This window comes from Lissotriton helveticus, chromosome 1_1 (genome assembly GCF_964261635.1).
Source record: "Lissotriton helveticus chromosome 1_1, aLisHel1.1, whole genome shotgun sequence".
In the NCBI taxonomy this organism is placed as follows: Eukaryota; Metazoa; Chordata; class Amphibia; order Caudata; family Salamandridae; genus Lissotriton; species Lissotriton helveticus.
Genome location: NC_136057.1, coordinates 1,765,071,622 through 1,765,094,790, shown reverse-complemented (window position 1 = coordinate 1,765,094,790; position 23,169 = coordinate 1,765,071,622). Strand labels below are relative to the sequence as shown.

Genomic DNA, 23,169 nt, shown 5'->3' with positions numbered 1-23,169 from the left:
AGGATATTAGCGCTACAATCTAGGTAAACATATAAAATTGGAAGTATACATGAGTGGGCCAGTAGGCCTCCACTCCAGTGGCACATATAAGGACTGGTCACAACAATGGATTCCTAAATCAAGGTACGCTGCCAGCACTGCTCTATGTGCTAAAGCCCATGACAGTGCCAGTGCTCAGTGTCTGTACAATAAAGGAATGGTTGGTGTGCATCTCCAAGTCATCAGACTGATACCGTACCAAACTCATTTATAAGGGACAGGCCGAGGCCACCATGCACATGTTAGATTAGTGTAAGATTAAGGCCACAATAAAAAAAACAGGATACCAGATGCACAAAGTCAGGCATTCAAGGCAAGAGAACAGTGGACATTGCCAACCCGACAAAATTATTCAGCATTTCTTAGAATGGCTTCTGTTGTAGCAATGCATTTATTCATTTGATACGGTCCCTATGTTTTGAAGACTGAGGGCCTCTTTGGAGCGGTTTTTCCGTGGGCAAGCGCAGCAGGCCTTCTTGCGTCGCTTCTCTACGGCAAAACAAAAGGGCAGGAATGCACCATATCTATAAGATACAGCGCATTTCTGTCCTTTTTCCCTGCACCGGCGCACATTGGGCTACCTGCGCCAACACAGGCACCTTTCCACAATGGTGCAAGTGTGCCTGCATTGCGGGGATGAATATTTTTGTACAGTAAGGGAAACCTTCCTGAACAAAAATAAACCCAAAAAGTTTTTCCTCTTTCTACATGTGCTGCTGAATGCGCCTCATTGGGAGGCGTAAGGTTTTGGCACTGCCTCAGATTTACGATTTCTAGTAATTCTGAGGAAGTGCCAAAAGGCCATGGATGTTGTTGGGAACGCCCCCAGCAAAACCCATTGCACGCCCCTTTAACGCAGAACACTGCTTTAAAGGGACTGATATTTATCAGGCAGCATTGAGCCAAAAAAAGTGGCTTAGTGCTGCCTGATAAATACCAAGCAGGTTTCTGCGCCATGGAACGTCACAAAAACTGACAATCCGATGCTGCAAGGGACCTCATAAATGAGGCCCTGAGTTTCTCGTGGATGAAATCCCTGCGTCCTTTGGAAAGCCACTGGTAAAAAAGGGTCTAAAACTTCACAAAAGGCTTTTTGTTTCCCACTTCCAAACCATGGAAGTTTCTGATGCCTGGCTGGGTACCAGTAGAGTTTCCCAACAAACTTTATATCCATGTTTGGGCCTTATGGAAACACAGATAAATTAAACAAAATTCCCTGGTAAAGGAATGAGCTTATAGGTTTCTTGGTAGACAAGGAAACCAAACAACATCGAAGCCCTTAAATAGTTTGCAAAAGAGAAGCTTTTCTGGTGGAGCAAGAATGTTTTGAGCAACAGGTCTGCCCATTGGAAAAGTACCTAATTGCCTTATGGATTATTCCAGGTCTTTCAACAAAGAATTTTTTTTAACACATTTATTTTTTGGGTATAGAACAAATTGTGTGGTTTACAACTAGGGCAATTGATCCATTGCAGAATTTCAGAAAAACACTCAATAAGTAACTGATTTCAATTTAGAATCAATATATATAAATTCATTATAAATTGGGCTCCAGGTTTTATGGTATTTATTTTTTTATATTTCCATCTGTATTCATCCTTGTTTATTTTTGGGCCATTTTATTGGTATTTATTTTATGTTTTGAGAATAAATGGAGTCGTAAAATTGTATATTTCCACCTTTAATTAACTGATAAAGTTGCACTTATACTTTGATGCCTGTCAAAACAACCAATTATAACAGAACTCTACACCAACAGGTAAATATTAGCATTATACCCAAATATATGTTAACATATTCCTGTATTTACAGGAATTGCATCATGTTTTTAAAACCCTATGGTGTCTATCTCTTTGGCAGTTGGTCTGGAATTTATGAAGGACTACATGGAGTGTCACTCACAACAAGCACACTTTTCTGCACTTTTCCAATTTTAAAAACAAATACAGACAGAAAATAGATTGTTTCTATCTGTATTTATCTGTAGAAAAAAGTAAATTCTGGAAGCGCTAATTATAAATTTACATCTGAAACTCTGGAATGGATCTGACCCTCCTGGACATATGTTGGACTCCTGGACCTCTGGCCCTCCTGGACATATGTTGCACTCCCCTGAAGTAAAGACCATAGATGTCATTTAGAGTTTACCAGAGCTTCTGCACAGCCAAACTAAATTTAGAGGAGGGGGAACTGCCAGTTGTGTGATGATGGAGCCTCAGTTGGCTCTGCCTTTAGAAACCCTTGGCCCAGCAGTTCATCTGCCAAAGTACCACTGAGCCACAGTGGTGGCAGGCCCACCTCATTTAGGATGTTTTAAGACTCATTTTCTAAAACAATAAACTGTCCTCGAGTGCAGGGAGAACACCCTGTGATGCAAGGCCGTAGGGTTTTCCCACAAACAAAGCCCACCTCTCGTGTTTCTTGTGAATAACAAAGCAATAACTTGACTGGCTGCTCGATATTGAGTGTTGTCTAAAGTGCCTCTGCCGCACCAGTGGATGCACTTACGTTAACCAGTGGATGCACTTCCGCTAGAGTGGTCTCCACCAGTCCATGTGATTACCCAGTGTGTGCTGTAATCTCTGAATCCCATTTTTTGGTATCAGAGACTCAGGTTCAACACTTTAAGGAGCCTCCTGACTTAGTTACAGTACGGGCGTGGCTGCCTGCATTTTGCTGATGAGCTACAAGGTGCCTACCTGGAACTGGGAGGGGAAACTCCAATTACAATGACGGCCGACCCATGCCTTGCCTCTGCAATGCGGTCGGAAAAATAAATACATCTTAACCACGCATTCCTTTACCATGCATGTCATTACAATGACATACCTTAGGTAAAGTGGCGTTGGACTTTAATCCAAAGCTTTCCCTAATTTTCCCTAAGGCAAGTTGATGTAAAGACTTGCATGGTAAATTTGTTGTTCTGACCAGTATTATTATTGAACACGTGGTTTAGTCATGCGTGGTTGTGTCATGCAATTGACTGGGAGCACCGTGGCTCTGGGGTCGTACTGTTAACTGTGAGTATTAGGAAGTGCTCTCTCTCTGCATTTTATATCCAATGGTTTCTGACTTCTGTTTTAACCCTTTGTGGTGAGTTTCTTATTCCCTATCACTAGCATCTTTTCATGTTACTTTCTGTTAGGTGTGTGGGAAACTACAATACAATGAATAATCCGATCTGTGACTTTAATGTTGCTTCAAACACTCATGTGGAATGGTCTTTGGTGTGTCCTTTATCCTCTTTGTCTCTCTTGTGTTTGTGTCTCTATTCTTCTTCCCTGGGTTGCAGGCTGGGCCGGACACTCGACCACGCAAAAAGGGTAAAAACAAGAAAGACAGAAAGGGCAAGAAGAAGAAGAAAAAGGCACTTCCTGAGGACCCAACGGCGATGCCAACCACAGTGATACCTACCACGGTGATGCCTAGCACATTGATGACAACCACAGTGATGCCTAGCACATTGATGCCTAGCACAGTGAGGCCCACCACAGCGACTTGGGTGAAGGTAGAGCTTCTGCGAGTTGCTCGCCGCCACTACCATGATCACCATCATCATAAACCTGCATGGCCATGGCTAATCACATCTAAAAGATGCTGCAAAACCTTTAACACGTCACCTTAGTTTCTACTTTATTGTAGATCTCAGCACAACTCCTTACTTGAGGTGTCGCTGTCTCGCTTCCATCGCTATCTTAGTGTTAGGATCGGTTTCACCCACTGGAAGGTGGTTGCAAGTTGAGGCACACACAAGGGTATCTGTGGGTGGTCTGTGGGAAAGTGAAGGCTAGACTTTGTATACTAATCTTGAACTGCAGTGGTCTCTCTGAAAAGTGGGAATGTCACCATTCGGTGGAAGCGTTTAGATTGTATTTCTGCTGAGCACCCACTAATAGCTCAATAATTAGTTGTGAATGTTTTGTGGACAACTTGTTGAAAGCCTATTTCTTTCAAAGAATTGCTGTCACTGGCTCAAAGTATTGTGTTGAGTTATGGATGTTTCTCAGCTCCCAGGACATCAGTAGAGGAATTTACACGCCATACAGATCTCAAAAGTGACCCGAAAAACAGAAAAGTTACAAAATCACAGATTTTAATCATCCATTGCCATCTCCCAGACTCTCACCTGCATAGAAGAAAACGAGAAAAGCCTGTAAATTACATTTTTTTTTACATAATTGTATATTGTGTTTTGGATGATGAACTCAGCATTATCGTGGTAAAAAATTATGCAAAATGTTAAACCATTTTTGCATTGAAATTTCCTGACATTACATCCTGTATATGCACCGTATTGTAGCCACAAAATGAATCAATCAATCAATCCATTCATCCATCCATCCATCAATCAATCAATTAATCAATCCGCAGATTTATAGAGCCCTACTTGTCCCTCATGAGGGTATCAGGTGCTGGCAAGGTCCAGCAGATTAGCCGAATAGTCAGTTGTTCAGGGACTTTCGGAATTATGGAAGAGATGGGAAGGTCGTGGATGAAAGGGTAGTTTGTTCCATTTCTTCAGTGCTAGGTGGGAGAAGGAATGACCTGTGCATTTGCTACGTCTGATGTGGGGGGTGATGGTTAGAAAAATGAACATCGAGTAAAGGTGTCTGGTGGACTGAAGGAAGTTCAGGCGGTGGCTCAAGCAGGCGGGTCCACCGTTATGTAGGGCCTTGTATGCATGGAGTATGAGCATGAACTGGCATATTTTCTGTACAGGGAGCCACTGGAGTTTCCTGATGTAGGAGGTGATGTGGGTTTGTCTAGGGAGATCTGTGAGGAGTCTGGCTGCACATTCTGTATGGTCTGTAGTTGTTGGAGGATGTGAGCTGCAATCCCTGCGTGGAAAGCGTTGCCAGAGTCCAGTCAGTTGGAGATGAAGGCCTGAGTGACGGTGCATCTTCAAATTTGTGGTAGCCATTTGAATATCTTACAAAGCATGTGGAGGATGAGGAAGCAGGAAAAAGAGACAGAGTTGACCTGAGCCATCATGGTTAGCTTGTTGTCCAGAATGATGCCCAGGTTCCTAGCGTGGACAGTGGGGGTAGGATTAGGTCTAAGTTTTGAGGTCTAACAATATGCGTCCCAGGGGGAGATTTTGCTTATGAAAATCAGTACCTCTGTGTTATCAATGTTGAGCTTCAGGCAGTTGTCCTTCAACCAGTTTGCAACCTTTGCCATGCATTTGACAAAGTTTGTCTCGGTGATGGTGTTGTCTTTGGAGAGGCAGAGGATGAGTTGTGTGTCGTCGGTGTAGGATATAACATTGAGACTGTGGGTTTTGACAATGCTTGTCCAGAGGTGTCATATAAGTGTTGAAGAGGGTGGGGCTGAGCGAGAATCCTTGGGGTGCTCCATAGATGATTTCTTTGGGTTCAGATGTGAAGGTGGGGTAGGTGGACTTTTTAAATTTTTCCGGTGAGGAAAGAGGTGAGCCATCCGAGAGCAGCTCCTTGGTTGCCCATATTGTGCAACCTTGTGATAAGTGTCTGGTGGGAGACCATATCCAAGGCTGCTGAGAGGTCTAGGAGGATCAGAAGTGTTGAACAAGGTGGTGAGTATGTGGCTAACTCTTGCTTTGCATAGGTTGAAGAAATAGTGAGGGCATAGGTCAGTAAGGGTCCCTGAGTAGACCACATTCATGATAGAGGTGGTGTCCTGTGGGGCGAGCTGACTCCATTTGGTTAGTCGAATGTCTTTGGTGATAGTGGGATCATTGTGTTTGCTTGAAGAATTTGATGGACTTGGGCTGGGGTTTTACATTTCAGTAAATCTTGATGATCTTGTCGTGGAAGATTTTTGCAAGGTTGTTGGAGAGTGCCTGTGAAGGGGTAGTGTTGTTTGTTGCTGCTGAGGGGCTAGAGAATTCGTTGCTGATGTTGAAGAGTTCTTTGCTGTTATTGGAACTTGTTCGATGCTGAGGCTAAGGCCTTTTTCTTTGATTCTCTCAATTGTCTTTGGTAGAGGTTGAGGGCTGTCTTTATGACGGTCTTATCGGTCATGTCCTTGCTGGTGAGCCATCTCCTTTCCAGTTGTTAACAGTGTTGTTTAGTGGTTCTGAGTTCTTCAGTGTACCAGCAAGCCTGCTTTGTGGACCTGTTGTTGCCAATAGGAGCAATGCTCTCAGCAAAGTTGGTGATCCAATTGTTGAAGTTTCTGATTTTCTAGTCTAGGTTGTTGGAGGAGATGAGGTGGATGTTGTTGAGGGAATTGATCCATGAGTCCTTTGAGACCTTTCTCCAGCTGTGGTGCGGGCTATTGGGGGTTATAGGTCTGTGAGCTGGTGATGTTGAAGTGGACAATATAGTGGTCAGTCCAGGTGAGTTCCATGGCGTGGCTTTACCTGCTGTGGTCGCTGGAGGTGAAGATGGGGGCCTAACATGTGGCCTGCAATGTGCATGGGGTCATGAATGAGTTGGGTGAATCCAATGTTGTTCATGCTGTCGAGGAAGTTGGTAGTGTTGATGTCATTGTGGTCATCGAGATAGAAGTTGAGGTGGCCGAGGAAAATGTGGTTGCTGGAGTCTATGGTGAGGGGAGCGATGAAGTTGGCAATGAAGTTGTAGAAAGCTGGACATGGTCCTGGATGATGGTAAGTGAAGGTGCCCCTGATTGTGGTTTTGCTGTCTGTTTGAAGTCGGAAGTTGAAGTGGTCCATAACTGGGTGATTTAAATATTTGTGGTGGTTGATGGTGCATTAGATGGATTCTTTGTGTATGATGGCGATCCCTCTGCCAGGCTTGTAGATGTGGTTGCAGTGGGAGATATTGCAAACTTCAAGTATTGCAGTGGCGATGTCGGGCGCAGAAGTTGGGTTGAGCCACGTCTCAGTGAAGAAGAGAACGTCAGGTGTGAGGGTGGAGATGAGGTCCCAAATGTCTGTGGTGTGTTTGCATAGTGAACATTTGTTGAGAAGGGTGCATGCAAGTTGCTGTGGCTGATCAGGGGGCTGGTGTGTGTGCTAGGGCAGTGGGTACAGGCGAATGGTCCTACCATGGAGCCTATATCGGCACAGTGGCAGTGTTTATTGTGGCATTTGGGGTTAAGGATGTAGAGCTTGGCGATGGTGCATCATCTGGGGCCAGATAAACAGGGGTCGTGGAGCTGGACGCAGATCAGGCACAGATGGGTTGACATGGGCTTGCCTTTAGCGTGCCTTTGGCACAGTCGCCCTGCGGCCTGCATTAAGTAGGTCCTTGCATGGGCAGGGCTTCTGTTGATGGCAAGAACGGTGAGCGGGAAAACCTGAGTAGCAACGGTGTCACTGAAACAAGCAGGAACTGGAGGCTACAGGCCCTTGACAGACTAAGTGAACAGGTGCCTGCACAAGAGTACCAAATATGGGTAAACATGCCCACCACAATAAACTATCAGGGCCATCAATTATCAATAAATTCACAAAATATTAGATACAAAGGCCAAATTCTATTGCATAATTTTAATCAATTATCAGTCAATGTAGTCATGAATGCTCGATTTGTGAGCTAGGTACTCTACCTGCTGGGGTACAGAAAATCACCTTCCATTGAGAGGGGTTCCACACTAGGAATCATGAATTTTCCCAATTGTAGGCCATGATTTCTCCTATTAGAAATAAGTATAGCATAATAATCCTAAAATGTCCTCTCATGATTGGTTTTTTTAACATGCCTTAATTTACTATCTTCAAAATGTTTAAATTTGTCGATTGTTAGAATTCTGACCTCTCGCAAATGAGGAATATTTCTCCAACTGAATGTGAGAGCCAGGAATATGACTTCCATATTCATCCATGAATATTTCCCCAACTTCCATCAAAATCATCTTTTAAGCGTCTTCCAGGAATAGTCACCCATTTATCAACCAGGAATATTCTATTGAAAAGCTGAGAGGAATAATCTCCTAATTGCCAATCAGGAATGCCCCTGAATCTGAGCCACAAATGTCCCCCCACTTGGCAGCCATTAACACTCCCCCAACCAGCAGTCAGGTTCCACTTCCCATTTGAAGCCTGGGGGTATTCTGCTGGAAAGCTGATGAAGCTATTCTCTTTCACTACTCAGCCTGAAGTAGCGTAATGTACTGGTAAACTGAAATGCAAATAGTTACTCTCTCTGACTCTCAAGTGATATTGTAATATCAAGAGTTCCAAACCCAGAGAAGAGAGAACAGACAAATGCTTTGAAAATAATGCTAAATAAAATAGAGACAAACAGAAGTTGCTCTTTATATTTGGATACCATGACAGGTCAGTAGGTGTATTGAAACACCAGCACACATCAGTCCTCCAAGTTTATGCTATACAAGTGCCATTGCAGTCATACATACATACATTGCAGGAGATGTGGCCTTGCGGCCAGAGCTGCATATTTTGGAGCTGAGGAACTGAGTTCGCGTCCTGGTGTCAACTAGACATCATATGTCTCTGGACACATCACTTAATCTTACTATGCCTAAAACACTCAAATGAATCTGACTCAGTGTAATGTAATCTTGTGCTTATGTAAAGTACTTTAATGGTCTTTGAGGGTCAGGCTTGTCTAGCCAATAAATATATGATCATGCAGTGAAAAGGCCAGTGAGGCTTTTCCCCTCTTCAAGGTTACAATCATCCACTCTTTAAAAAAAACTAAGGGCTAATTATGTCCTGTTGACAAGGATGCAACCAGGCGCATTAATCCACTAAAGACAGGATAAGGTATATCTGTCCAATTAACCATTTCTATGAATGTACTGCTGACAAGGATGGGCCCAGGGTCATCATTCCCTTAAAGATATGTAAAGCATGTACATTCAACAAACTATGGATTTCCTTTAGAAAAGAACTGATACTTGCCCATCGTCCCACTAAGTAAGGGTAATGTATGCTCAACAAGGCACGCCTATGCTAGTCCTTCTGAAAAGGATGAGCTTATGCACACATGCCACTAAAAATGGGGGCATGGTTGATGGCCTACAAGGCTACTATTTCACATACCGATCCTACATGGATGGGTTTATAGGATAATCAAACACGCTACAGTTTCGCATACCCATGTAGCTAGAGCAGTCCACTCTCTAAGGGTAGACACATGCATAACCCTACTAAATGGACACGGGCAAGCAAGGCCACCCAGGCTCTAACAATCAAAGTACTGGCCTCATTACAGTGAAATGCTTGCTTTGTGTTGCACTGTGCTGCATTGACTAACACCATTTTTGCCTGTTCTTTTCCCTTTATGCCACATCTCCACCAGCAGCCTGCTTGCTTTAAGTGTATATCTCGCCAACATATGGATTATGCTTAGTCCATCCGCACGTCACGTTGTAATGGATGACATTTTGTCTTGCAGTTACTCCATAGCTCTTTAGCCTAGCCGCACTAGTGGAACTTTAAGGAATATATTTTATATATATTTTAGGCAACTGCTATTCAACATTGTTCATGCTTTTGTACAGTGGTTAATAGTGGGGGATACCAGGCTTCTAAGCACTTCCAATTTTAGCTGAAAAGTAAACTGAATTAGAAGTGATGAACCTGGCTCTACCAGAGGTGAAGCCAGCAGTTCAACCAGTAAATCACATCTCCTTCTCAACTGGAAAACAGTGTATTGGGGTGAATGTAATGTATTGCCAAAACATGATGTCCCGAAGTGCAAATATTGTTATAGTTTTATGGACACGGTTCCTTTGTTTTGTAAGGGGCTTTAGTAAAAATGTATTTGCAGTGCTCTGGTTGCTGCCGTTTTGAAGTCCTGACTCTTCAGGACAACTGGCACCTGGAGCAATACATAGGTCCTGATTACAAGTTCAGGGCTAAATTCCAATCTCTGTGCAAACACGTTTGATTTGTGTGACAATTATCACACCCTTCAGTTTTCCTCTGATAAATTCCGACATGTCAAACCTGCCGACATTTATCAGGGGAAAATGCCTGTAAACAAATGCAAAACAGGCTGAGGTCTTTCAATGTTAAAAGCGATTCTGCAGGTTATGCCTCATTCATAAGTTAAACATTCAGAAATAGGATGTATTTACTACATGTGGGAAAACTATTACCTCAGAGACCTACTCTGAAAAGGATACATAACATGCATAATCATTTTTTAACACTCTGAATTCTGTATATTTTGTGTTTCAGTTTTTTTACCAGACTTTTCACCCTGATACATTTTAGTTAGTTTGCCCTGCCAGAATTTATCAGGGGAAAACTGCAAGGGTGTGATAATTATCACACATACCCCAAATTCCAATGTGCAAACACGGTAGCACACGGATCGGAATTGAGCCTTGCACATGTAATCAGGGCTATGCAGTTTTTTGTGCAAGCAGAAAGATGTTCATCACTTGACCAACTCAGACTGATCAGTGCGGAAGCAAAAATAGGAGACCATTTATTATAGACTTATAGGCCGCCTTAGAGGGCTATACCAGCTATTAAAGGCCCTCTCCAGCGTTAAAGGCCCGAGTCGAAGGCGAGAGCCTTTAACAAGGGAGAGGGACTTTAATAGCGGTATAGCCCAGTATGAAGGTCTATAAGGCTATTAGAACATTCTGTCACTAGAGGACAGAATGTGCTAACAAAAAAAACCAAAGCCTTTTGGGAACTTGAGGGGATTGGAATCCCCTCAGGTTCCCTGAAGCCTTTGTTCACAGCCAGAACTGTAAACAAAGAAACATTGGAATGTTGGAGCTCCGGGCTTATACCAGCCATTATAAGCCTGGAGCACTCCATTGTTTTCAATGGAGCTCCCAACATTCCAATGTTCTAATATAGCCTTATAGCCCGCCGTAGAGGGCTATACCGGCTATTAACGGCCCTCTCCAGCGTTAAAGGCCCCGAGCCGAAGGCGAGGGCCTTTAACAAGGGAGACGGACTTTAATTGCCGGTATAGCCCGACTACGAAGGGCTATAAGGCTATTAGAACATTCTGCCACTAGAGGACAGAATGTTCTAACAAAAAAAAACAAAGCCTTTTGGGAGCGCGAGGGGATTGGAATCTCCTCAGGCTCCCTGAAGCCTTTGTTCACTGCCAGAGCAGTGAACAAAGAAACATTGGAATGTTGGAGCTCCGGGCTTATACCAGCCATTATAAGCCCGGAGCACTCCATTGTTTTCAATGGAGCTCCCAACATTCCAATGTTCTAATAAGTAATATTCTAGCGTATTGTACTATAATATCGCAACAAAAACAACATCTTACATAAATATTGTGTCCGAAATAAGGATTACAAAATATCACAGCACTTAAGTTGATAATAGGAAATTTACAAGCAATGCGACGATATTTTTGTAAACAATATTTATGTCACAATGTTTCTCTCAGATGATATTTTTGCTCACAATTTTCTAATATAGAACCATATTCTAGGCATCTTGCCTTGAAAGGTCTTCAACTCTGAGGGCCATTCATAATGTCTTATGATATGTAGCCCAGAACAATATGACTAAAGATCTTTGTCTCGGATGTATCCTGTCTCATCTAGTGTAGGCCTTCCAAGATGTATACTGAGGGCCCAAGTATAGTTTTTACCACAATTATATGCATTAATGTGAACATGCGTCCTTCACTGTCTCTCAGACTTGAAAATTGTACCAGAACTAGTGATCCCTAGGAGTGTGGACACAGCACGGAAATTATTATTATTATTATGGATAGCAGAGGAAGTGCCAAAACACATATTTACAGAAGAGGGTCCTAGGGAAATGATATTATACGGCCAGGTAGTCTCCTGCCCCCAACTACAACTGAAATCTGTTTTAGTAGAGTAAGTCCCCTCCAAATCTGAACAATTTCCGCTTCTGCTTCTCACTTCCTTGCAAAGCCAGTGATTATCTCTAAGGAACCGCTTTTAAGAATCTGCATAGCTACAACACAATAAAATGTAGAAGAAAAGGTCAATTGAACTTTTAAGGGGGCTGGCATAGGCATTGCTACTAAGAGTGCAGTAGGTGCAGTCGCACAGACTTTCTGGGAGTCTGCACTCCAATTATTTCTGTTTCTGACTACCATCCTATGAGATGAGGACATCTTCCTTGATTGCAAAGAAAAATGCCCCCATGGCACCACTGAACACACTGAAGTAGTATGCTTCAGTTTGGGTTAGGAGAGCAGTGAAAGAGGTTCTCATTGGAGATTCTCTTCACACATTCCCTAGCTTCAACAGCCTGGCACAACATTTGAGTTTCTCCTGCGATGAGCAAAGCCTCCAAGGTTTGATATCTAATTTTTGCACCCTCTTCTCTCACACCACAAGGAGACAAAGCGCACTCAGGCACCAGAGGAAGAGGAGGAGCCTTTCACGGATGATGATTATTTTGCAATTCCAACTGAAGAAGCCCTTGTTTCCACGATACCGCCGACGCTCGACCCAGAGTATGAGGTAAAGTGTGTAAAGTTATGTAACCAACTGTTCTTAAGGAGGGACATTGGTTGTAATGAGAAAACCGTGCATCGTATTGCATTCTTTTTTCAAAGAAGTTGGATAAAACTCGAATTGGCACCACCATAGACACCATCCAGCAAAAAGGAAATGCTAGCTTAACATCAGCAATTAATATTCCAAAAATAAAAAACCATAGCCCAGTTTGAAATACTTTTTAGATTCACTAATATAGCCCCTAAAAGGCATATTGTCATGTTTATAACATTGTTCCTCATATGCCAGCCTTTTCTTTTTAGTTTGAATAAATATGCGAATTTTCTTCATACATTAGCTCATCGTTTTTTAAAAGCAGACTTGATTTTCACTCAGATGGTATATTTTCACTTTAGTAACTTTTAGTGAAGCCAAATAGAAGCTAGTCATTACCTGGAAGTGTACTGCTTCCCAAAGATACCATATTCTGAAAATACTCAGTTTGGCCCCAGAAAAGCAGCTTCTGCATTTATTTTTTGTGTCGTAAGTCTTTATTGATAGATTAAAGGTATACACATTCATAAAAGTATAATACATTATAGTAGACCCATAAAAGTCTAGGTATTTAACATATTTAGTATAATATGAAGAAGTAAAAACGTGCATATAATAAAGGAAAGGGGAGGAAATAGGAGAAATGAAATAAAAGACAAAGTGTAAAGAAGAGAAGAGGAGAATAGTGGACATTGTATGTTAGGAAATCTAACTATGGCTAGATAGAATCATGGGAAAAAGTTAGACAAAGTAAATAATGGGATGGGTAAATATAATTTAGAAATAGTAAAATATGTTGTGTATATAATATGAAGAATGATATATGTATACATATGAGTGATGGAAATTCATGAAAGGTATAAACACACTAAATAATTAAGTTAATTAGATAAATGAATAATGGGTAAATAAACGGATAAATAAGTGAATGAAGCAGCTTCTGCATTTGAGTAAATTATCCTTTTTAGTTAAAGTTCCTTATAACCCTTTCACAGTCCCAGATGGCTAAGTATACCATCACATGCCAGAAACAGCATCTGATGCCCAGGTACACCCACCCAGGCTGAGTAGAGTTTCCAGTGGCTGATCATTAATTGATGGGACCTGGTGATATCCAGGCTCAGCCGTAAATCCCTGGTGCACATAATACATCACTTTGTAGTGTCAAATGTCCAAGCAACAGCATCACAGGCCGGGTTCAAAAAATGCTACGTTTCAGCATCACTGCCAATTTAAACTCCCATAGGTTCCATAAACCCCCATACAAAAGCTTCAGGGGCTACATGGGGCAGAGAGACATAAGGAAAAGATAATAGAGCTCCACTCAGACTCACGCAAGCCCATTTCCCCTTCCCTCATTGGAAACATTTGGTAGGCTCTCTATCAAGTGGGGGAAGTAGTGACCTGGGCATTTTTACCTGCACCCCTTGACCACTTGGTACCTTGCCTGTGCCCACCTACTGTGCTCATGTACTCAGTACTTAATAAAGTGCTTTAATTAAGCTGAAAGACTAATCCAAGGTCAGGCACTGAGATCGGTGATCAGTGCAGACTGACTGGTGGGCGTTTGGTTGCCTCACATGCCCTAATGGTGCAGTCCCTCCCAAAAGTGATATCTTCACTAGACATTGTACTTTTCTCAAATGTACTCACATTCATTTGTGTAATTGCCACTGGTTCTGTACTCCTTTTCATCTGTTAACCATGCCATCTCTTGTTTCAAATGCAATATCAGATTAACCATTTACTATCAATGTTATCATTCAAGAGTTTCCCCTCCTATTCTATTGTATCCCTTGGATGACTTCACCTTCCTAGTTTGACATTCTGACTTTGAAACCGAGTCTGTGGGTTTTTACTCAACGTTTTTAAGTGCAGTATCTAATTGCTATTAGGTTGCAACTTTTTAAAAAAAATATAACACATATATCCTCAAGTTCATTCATTAATGATTCCAGTCCTCATAAAAATAATTAAAAGTTGCGTTGCTCATCAATGCTCGGAGCTTAACACTACATAACGTGATTTATACCAACTATCATCTTGAATTACATCGCTCCTGCAAGACTGCTGCGAACACAGTCTTTAAATTTTACTGCCACAGCACATGCTTTGTTATTGTCACTTTTATCAAGCAGCTCAAGGACATCCGGCACAGAGCGGAAGTTATTAGCATTCCATACTTGCCCCAAGTGAATCCTTTGTATGCAAATTAAACTAGGACCAAGAATGACAATATAAGAAAGTGTTCCTGCATTAATAGAACATGGCCTACAAAGCTTACTACGTTGATCTTTTGTGTGCCCCGATGACAGCTCTGGGACTGGCATCCAGTGTAATTAAACTCTCGTATAGCCATCCCGCACTGTGAGAGCTCAAGGTTCCAAGAATACACCTTTGAGCTTCAGTAATAAATATCTGATTTTTAAATTAGGTTTTAAAAAAAAACAGATTCCCGAGCAACGGCCTATCATAGTTAAAACTGATCCCTGTGACCTATTCCTTTAGCTATTTTTCAGCATTATCCTATGAAGAAGACTAACACTACCTAAAATATAGATATAAACCATGCCCTGTGATTTAAGGACACAGGTGAAAAACATATTTGAATGGCGTTACCATCCACTTTGCTTCCACCCAGAGCAGACTTGGTAATGAGGAAGTATCAGCCCCATTCACTCTTGCCCAGTAGAGCGTTGGCATCATGGCCACTATTAAGTAAGCGGTGGCCGACCAAGCCCCAACATAAGTAAGGATTACGGAGTAGACTTCTGCATGATTGACAGACGTCTCAGCCCATTGCACAGGATCAGATGCGATTGTTTGTCATCCCTACACATATAAGCAACTGCAGCATACAACAGTGTAACGTTACCTGTGATTGAAAAGCCTACAATGTAATCAAATTAACTTCAAATTGTCCATTAAACAGTTTCAAACCAGTGATTTTAGTTTGCACGTTCTTAGTCAAAGTTGTAAAGTTAAGATCCCAATATTGGTGGGATTGAGAACCATTCTCAGACAATTGTATGTCCTAATCGCTCTATTGTTGTCCTCCAGATACTCAGGGTCAAAAATGTGCTTGCCCTACCAAACCTCAAAATTTGTGTTTTACCCATATCGGTATTTAAATGGTTTTTAGTATTCTTCGTGGCTACTAACATTTCAGTAATTCTCTGCTGCCTTTCAAGCAGGCCTCTGCCAGCACAGGTAAGAGCGGTGGGGTGGGACAAGGGGCGGGCGGGGTGGGGGAGAAGTCGACAAACTACTTGATAGGTAAAATTTAATAAAAAACTAACTAAAACCACTTTCCTTGCGGTTGCCGCATTGCCAACTCGGCAATACAACGAATGCAAGGTAAGCGGTTTTATTTTTTTTTTAATTTCATTTTACCTATCTGGTCATCTGTCGACTTCCTCCCTACCGCCCAACATTGCCTGCTTTCGAGGTCAATAATGAGATGTGGTATAAAACAGCTTAACCAAAAATAAAGTCAGAATTTAATGATCATCATGAATGTGTTTAATGAGAAAAAGTTTCAAAACAATTATAAAGGTCCACTATTTTCAAGTATTTTTAAAAGTAAACATGTTTTCTGAAAGATACCAGGAAGCCAAAGTCTTGTTTAACTCTTCTGTTCATGACACAGGAGGTGTTCGAAGAGTACGTAACTGGTGAAGAACAAGCTGGCGGCCAGAAAGGAGATGAAGATGAGTATGAGATACAGGAGTATGATGACAATGAGGAAGATAATGACAGGTTTGGTCCTGTCGAACGAGGGCAGGTGGAAACCCAGGAAGCACCGGTAAGTGTGCAGTTGTGTTTCCAAAGCCACCACAGGGAGCTGCACAGATGTTCTGTAGTTCACAGAATCCCTTATCGTATGGAGACGATGTACAGTAATAAATCCCCAGTACAGACTCTCTGCATCCCTATACACAGGCATCCACTGTAGGTTCCCTGCCTACTTGTAGTCACATTAAGGGCAACATTAACCTATCATATGTAATTGCACGTTGGTATCCCACACTACAGCGTCAGTGTTTTAATGATGCTGTGAGCAGATCAGGGTAGAGTAAACATTATTGACGGGGTAAATAGGCGGTGTACATCCTCCTTTTGGTACTTAAAGCATTATCATGTGTGGGTAGGATAACCTGACAGTTTCCTAGCAACAGGAGGATGCTTGATGAGTAGCATGGGCAGGACATTACTGGTGGGGTGTAGTTGCTTGAAGTCAGAGTGTGTTAAGCGAGGAGGAGCCAGTTATGTACAGGAGTGCCTACAGAGGACGAAGCATCCAGAGAAGTTAACGTTTATCTACTCCAGGGGTGTTCCGCTAGAAGAGAACCCCAGGATTGGGCTGTCCAAGAGTAGGAAATGTGAGAATTGGGTCAATAGTGAGCAACATGTTGTTATTCTGATTTAGAAGCCTATTTTCCACCCTTCTGAAGGTCAGAAATGTCATGTTCCGTTACAGCAGAGCACCATAGACACCTGAAGAGGAGAAGTAAGTGGCAGGCATGTCATGTCAACCACTGTAGGATCAATTCCCCTGCGGGTGGGTCAGTGCGCCATGGAGTCATTTGCCAGGCACTGGAAAGTCACTGCCATAGACCCAGAGGCTATGCAATCTCCAACCCATGAGAAAGTGGCACTAGCATCAGGGAGTGCCACAAGACCAGGTGTGAGGTCAGCTTTTGTTACAGTGTGAGTGAGAAAAAATCTATGGGAAATCTGCTAAGCTCATTGTCCTATTTCAGTTAAGTTTTGATGCAACTAAGGCTTACTTCATGTATGGATGCTCACATCTTGCAGTCATAGATGGGTTTTGGAAAGCTTGCTTAGGCCTCATCCGAAGAAAGAGACCCTGAAACCTTTTCCTATGGCAGTGAATCACAAACCCAGTTGTGTAGAAATAAAGTATGTGTGCATAGTTCCGATATCTGTGATCAACGAGGAAGAATGGGAATTCAGCTACTAAACTACTATACCTCTAAAATCCATGTGGAGACACAAAAGGAATATTACTTGGCTGCATGAATGGGCCATTGCTAAATGTCATACTGTGTGTCAGAAGGGGTTGCATCATCTTCAGTTCATCCTATGGCATCTGAAAAAAACTTCCTTCCCAATGGCCATTATTGAAATGAGTGAGGATGACAGAGAAATGTGAATAATATGGAGCTATGAGTTTTCTTCATATGGAGGAACAAATATGTTGCAGTATGTGTGAGGGCAGGGCTTTAAGTGGGATACAAATGTGAGGGGTCTCCAAAAGGGGCATGGCCTATGTCATTAAGGGTGTGGCTTAACCACACAACCTGCATTTCTGTGATTCCCATAGTGTGCCAGCCGAACAGTATTTTGGTTCCTCTGAGCTTTGTTGTTGCATCTACCAATATAACAAAACAACTGACCTATATGTAAAACAGCCAGAACTATTTGCTTTGTAAGTGCTAGTTAACTGTTTAAGATGAGTGAATAACTTTTTTGTGAATAATAGTACAAATATTTATATTCTGAAATTGAGAGACTGTGAATTAAACATTACTGAGGAATGTGGAGGAGTAGTGATCTTCAAAGTGGCTCAATCCCTCTAATTATATACACTCTGTGTAGACACACATGCTCTTTTTAACTCCATATTTCCTTCATCTGCTATCTTACACCGTATCTCTTTTCTAATCAGCACACTCTTATCCCTTCTTTTGAATGGACTTCCTTACATCTTCTTCATTTCACCACACTCCAAACACACAGCACACTCACTCACTTGTATGCACTGCACTTTCTTTTACTTTTTGCCTTGTCAATGTTTAGGCAACTGTATACCTCCTTCAAACACATTTGCACATAACAAGTGCAATTGGAACACAATACCATTGTTCTGTGCCTTCTACAGAGATGCCAAAGATTGAATGACCATGTGTCCTGAATACTTTTTATATCAATATTTTTATTAGCATTTGCTACATACAACAACAACAAGCCCCCCCCACCCTCGATTGACCCAAACGTGCTCAGACCAGCAGCCTCAGAATAAGGATAGAGTGCTAGTTAAGGTTAGCATTTCTCCATTAACTGATGGGCTCTACATTCCTCTATGGATTCCAGATCCTCTCAAATTTGCGAGGGCAGACACAGGCTTTGTAAATTGTATATCAACTCTTCCATCTTCATACACCAGTCCATGTGCACTGTGGGCGCAATGGAGCTGCCCATCGTTTGACGCAGGACACCTTATTCACCCACTTCCAGGCCCTCTAAGAACCTCACACTACCTTTAGCCTCAACTCCAGATCTCTTAATTGTGACCTGTTATAAACACCTGGAGGTACCTCGGTTCAAAGTATGCGCTATCAAGAGTAGTATGCGGCACAAAATAAATACAGACACCCAGCATCCTAGAAATAGCCAACACTATTAGGGAATACAATATTAAAGTAAAATATGTAGACTATGTTAAATATATATGAGAACTAAATCACTGATGTGGATTGTCCTAACATTTATTACATTCATTGTTCAGAAATCGATCAGTGTTTTTGATAGCCAAAAAGTTAGGGACATGAACAGACAGCTCAATAGAGACTCATTTCAATGTTCATTTTTAATTACTACCGGTCTCCAGGGCCGGACTGGCTACCGGGCAGTTGTGTGTGCTGCCATGCTGGGGGTTAATTTCGTTGATGGGAACCTGCGTGTGCAAAACGAAATTAGTTTTGCTTTTTTTATTTCAAATTGCACGCAGGTCCCCATCAACGAAATGAACCCCTACCACAGAGAAATTAGCCCCTAGCTCGGCAGCACACACAACTGCCCGGTAGCCAGTCTGGCCCTGCCGGTCTCAGACCCGGAGGGACCCAGCCCACTTAAAGCCGTGGGTGAAGGAACAATCACAGTGGCATATAACATAGCTGCGAATAATATGCCAGGGGGTCGGCCCCAACCAGAGTGTGCAGAGCCAGTTGTATTACTTAATTTTGTCATTGCCATATGAGAATGATTTAAAATATATATTTTACTGGTGCTTCAAAAAATACTTATCCAGAGCATGTATAGTTGCACTGCTTGCGAATAAGATAAAAGCATCTGTCTTCACTGTGTCTAATTCTAAGAACATTAGCAAAAAAAATGCTGTTTTGATCACTTTGGGTAAGGAGTTTTGATCGACCACAAGTCTGAACTACAGTACTGACTACAATCTCACTACTAGTTATTAGTAATAAGTAGTTATATTAAAAAATTGCTTAATATACTCTTTTTCTGCATGTTCCCATACAAATGTAAGTTGTATCTGTTTTTGAGGTGGACAACAATGTTCAAACATTGCCTTAGCCTTTACCAGACACCCCTTGGCTAAGCAAAATCCTAAATATATGTTGTTAGCACAAACAAACACCAAACTTGTGTTTCCCACTGCTGCTACATCATAGCAGTAAATAACCAGATTTAATATCTAGTTTTCAGGATAGTGCGAGTCATGCATAGTAAAAGCGTTATTTATTATACATATCTAATGTGCACGTGACATATTAGAGTGGGCTCAATCCAGTGTGTACTGAGTCCCCCACAATGACCACTAAGGTTCCTCCTCAGCTACCCGTATTATTAATAAGTGGTGCTGTTTTATATATATTACACTGGAACAGAGCCAAAACTCGGCATATCACAATTTCTTTGATTCACAACTTTGCTGAATAAGAGCCCCAGTCGGTAGTAGATGTGTGAGCTGAACGTGTGGAACAGAAGCCCTTTGTAGCAAATTTTTGGAAATGTAGCAAAATGTGGCTGAGATAGGTGTTCCACCATTCCATTTAAAATATAATACCAATTGCACTCAGTGCCTTTCAGCATTGTTGATATTCATTCTACTCATTATCATTGCAGGAAACCAGCATGAAAGGAGAGAAGGGTGAGCCTGCGATGGTAGAGCCTGTAAGTATTCCAAAAACCGCTGAAAGAAGGGATTCTCCCTTTTTCAATTAGATCTTTTTTCTGTAATAGATTTCTCATTCAATGCTTTTCTTACTTTTAATATAATGTTTGCTATTAGTTAACATATAGTTTTGAACCTATTTAGCTTTGTTTTTTGTTTTTTAAACTTTTTTTAGCTATTCTCATACTTTTCTCACTGGGGAACCAATTCTCTACCAATTTTGGAGGTTGAGGGGGGCTCCCCATTCCCACTCTGGATACATACTCCTGTCACTGGCAAATCTCCAACTGGATCTAGCGTGGGAATGCGGCTGCTATTTGTTTGTGGGTGTTCATCCACAACATGCCGCTGCGGCAGATTTACTCCTCCAGCAATAGCGGCACTGTTTACATGCCAGCATTCACAAGTGAAAAGTCAGGATTTCCAATACATTGCTATGAATTTGTACTCATCATCATCAATAAACTTTAGAGACCATAAAAGTGCAAGGTACATATGTACAGCCAAGTAAAATTTAGATATGTTAAAAACCTTCATTACACATAAAAACACAGAAGAAGTAACTTTAAAAATGTATTTGAATTTGTCGTCATAAAAGAGGGTGTTTGCTTATTTAAGTACAACCCATGTGTAGACATGCCTTTATGAATCAGGCCCCTACTCCTTCCATCAACAGCACGTCTACTGACCCTATGTTGCCTTGATTAGCTACTTGTTGAGTGAATTGTATTTTCTAACTTAGTTCTTGGGAACAAGGTCACAGTTTCCCCTCGTTTTTAACAGTACTGTACTATTGAAAATGTGTGCTGTGTTTAGTTTCTCAAGAATTTGACTGTGTCGGATAAGCCCCTTTCTTTCCCCGCCCCACCTGCTGCTTCCATCCTGTATATTCAAATAACAATGTATATTTCATTAATCAAATAGTTTTTGCATTAGGGCTTCTGCAGGCATTTGGCCACGCTGCCACAGAGCTCACAGACCCCTGATGTAAGATACCATCTGGCATTGAGTGGCACAAATAATACATCTTTCTGTGTATCTTACAGAAAGGATTTCACTGCTTCTGCCCTCTGACAATTCATTATGCAGCTGAAACAAATATAAGCATTGTAACAGGGCTAAAACCACCGCAGACATTGCTATGCCAACACGACATAAACACAGGAAAAATGTAGAGATGCAGTCCAGATAAACATTTATTTCACATAAAGAAATGGAAATTCAAACCCATGTATGGAAAAAGTTAAAGATCTTCCTGCTGATCTCAAGCATTAAATAAAATGTTAGTAAGAAAGGCTCTCAAATTTAACATTTTTTGTAATAACGGTTTGAGAATTGTAGGTCCTCTAGAGTTTTTTTATTGTAAGTCTTAGTGCCTAACATCGTTTATTGTTTAATTTATATAAGAAAGTTGAATTACTTATAAGGAAGGGAAGTGAGCTGCAATAATTAGTGCAATTAAACGGCAAAAATGGAAAATGATTACAAGAAATCTGTGAGAACAAAGCCAAGCAGCCATCTTTAGCAGAGTCAAGTTGTTCTAATGTTCCATCGTGTTACCTCAGGTAGACAATGAACGTTGTAAGGTTTGCCATTGTAAATGTTCCCTTTTGTGTTTAATTAACTGCATCTCTTTTTCTTACTGTAGGGAATGAGGATTTATGGTCCCCCAGGGTTTCCAGGATATCCAGTAAGTAAATGCAACCTTTTTCCAAATCCCACATTTGGTTCACCCCAGGCAAATCAATTTCAGTCTGTTCTCTAATAAGACTATAAAGTGAAAGAACAGAAGTCCACTTTTAGAATAGGAGACCCACTTGGTGCTGCTAAAATGACTCTATTGACTACAGGTTGTCTGTCCCTACAATCCTGTCGCAAATCGTCGCTGGTCGGCTCAGGTATGGGAAGGGGTTGGTGAGAAATATTTTTCCTATGGAGAACCAATATCAACTGAAAAATGTAGAAATTTGCTGTGCAACAGTTTAAGTGTAACTCTTCTTTCTGGATGAATGTTATATACTAATGATCTTGGTTTCAAGTGGAAATTCAAAGACTCAACATGAATTACTGAGCATGCTGAAATTTGTACAAAATGCCAGAGCAAGGCTAAGGGAACCAATTTCTGACATTTATAATTTGACAGCATATGAAAGAATAGACAGTGTATGACTTCTAATCAGAACTAATATCAAACGCGTATAAAGCATCACATCTGAGATCTTTATCATGGGCATTGAATATGCTACAGCTCTATCACTGAAAATGGACTAAAATAAACGTCTAAACTTCAGGTCAATCAGAAAAAAATTAATTAATATTTTTCCTTATGGCTAAAATTGCAATCCTCTAAACCTGTCATGTACTTCAAATATCTACTAGACCAGCAATTACATTATTTTTCTGAAAGCCATACTGTTTTGATGTCGCCACAACTTTAAACATATATTTCACTCTATTGCCAGTGAATACAGTGAATTTCCTGGTCTTGTCTTTAATGAGTTACTTTTCAAACCTGTGATTTTGGACTGTCAGGCTTACCGCCTTAATAAATGCCAGTTGCTCCTATATGCCTGAAGTTTCACTCCATTCACTGTCCTGTTGGCCCCAACAGGGATAAAATTCTGCCTCCACTGGCTATCATTAATACATTCTTTGTTCACAGTGTCTGTCTGTTTTCCTCTATTTCCTTCTGATTTTTACAGCAGATAAAAGGAGTTTGATTCCTTACCTTATTTTCATAAATAGAAATTGACATATATTTTCAAGTCAAAAACTGCACAAACTGTTCACAGGAATTAGGAATTTTACGTATTATT

At 41.3% G+C, this 23,169-nt stretch overlaps 1 protein-coding gene across 1 annotated transcript in view; it reads left to right on the top strand.

The window, feature by feature from the left end:
- COL5A3 (collagen type V alpha 3 chain) overlaps nucleotides 1-23,169 on the top strand; it is a 598,884-nt gene that overhangs the window by 314,710 nt on the left and 261,005 nt on the right. The window contains exons 6-10 of the mRNA XM_078650321.1: nucleotides 3,332-3,547; nucleotides 12,256-12,381; nucleotides 16,061-16,216; nucleotides 20,305-20,352; nucleotides 22,002-22,043. Of these exons, the coding sequence (XP_078506447.1) occupies nucleotides 3,332-3,547; nucleotides 12,256-12,381; nucleotides 16,061-16,216; nucleotides 20,305-20,352; nucleotides 22,002-22,043 (588 nt within the window). The remainder of the gene's footprint in view (nucleotides 1-3,331; nucleotides 3,548-12,255; nucleotides 12,382-16,060; nucleotides 16,217-20,304; nucleotides 20,353-22,001; nucleotides 22,044-23,169) is intronic.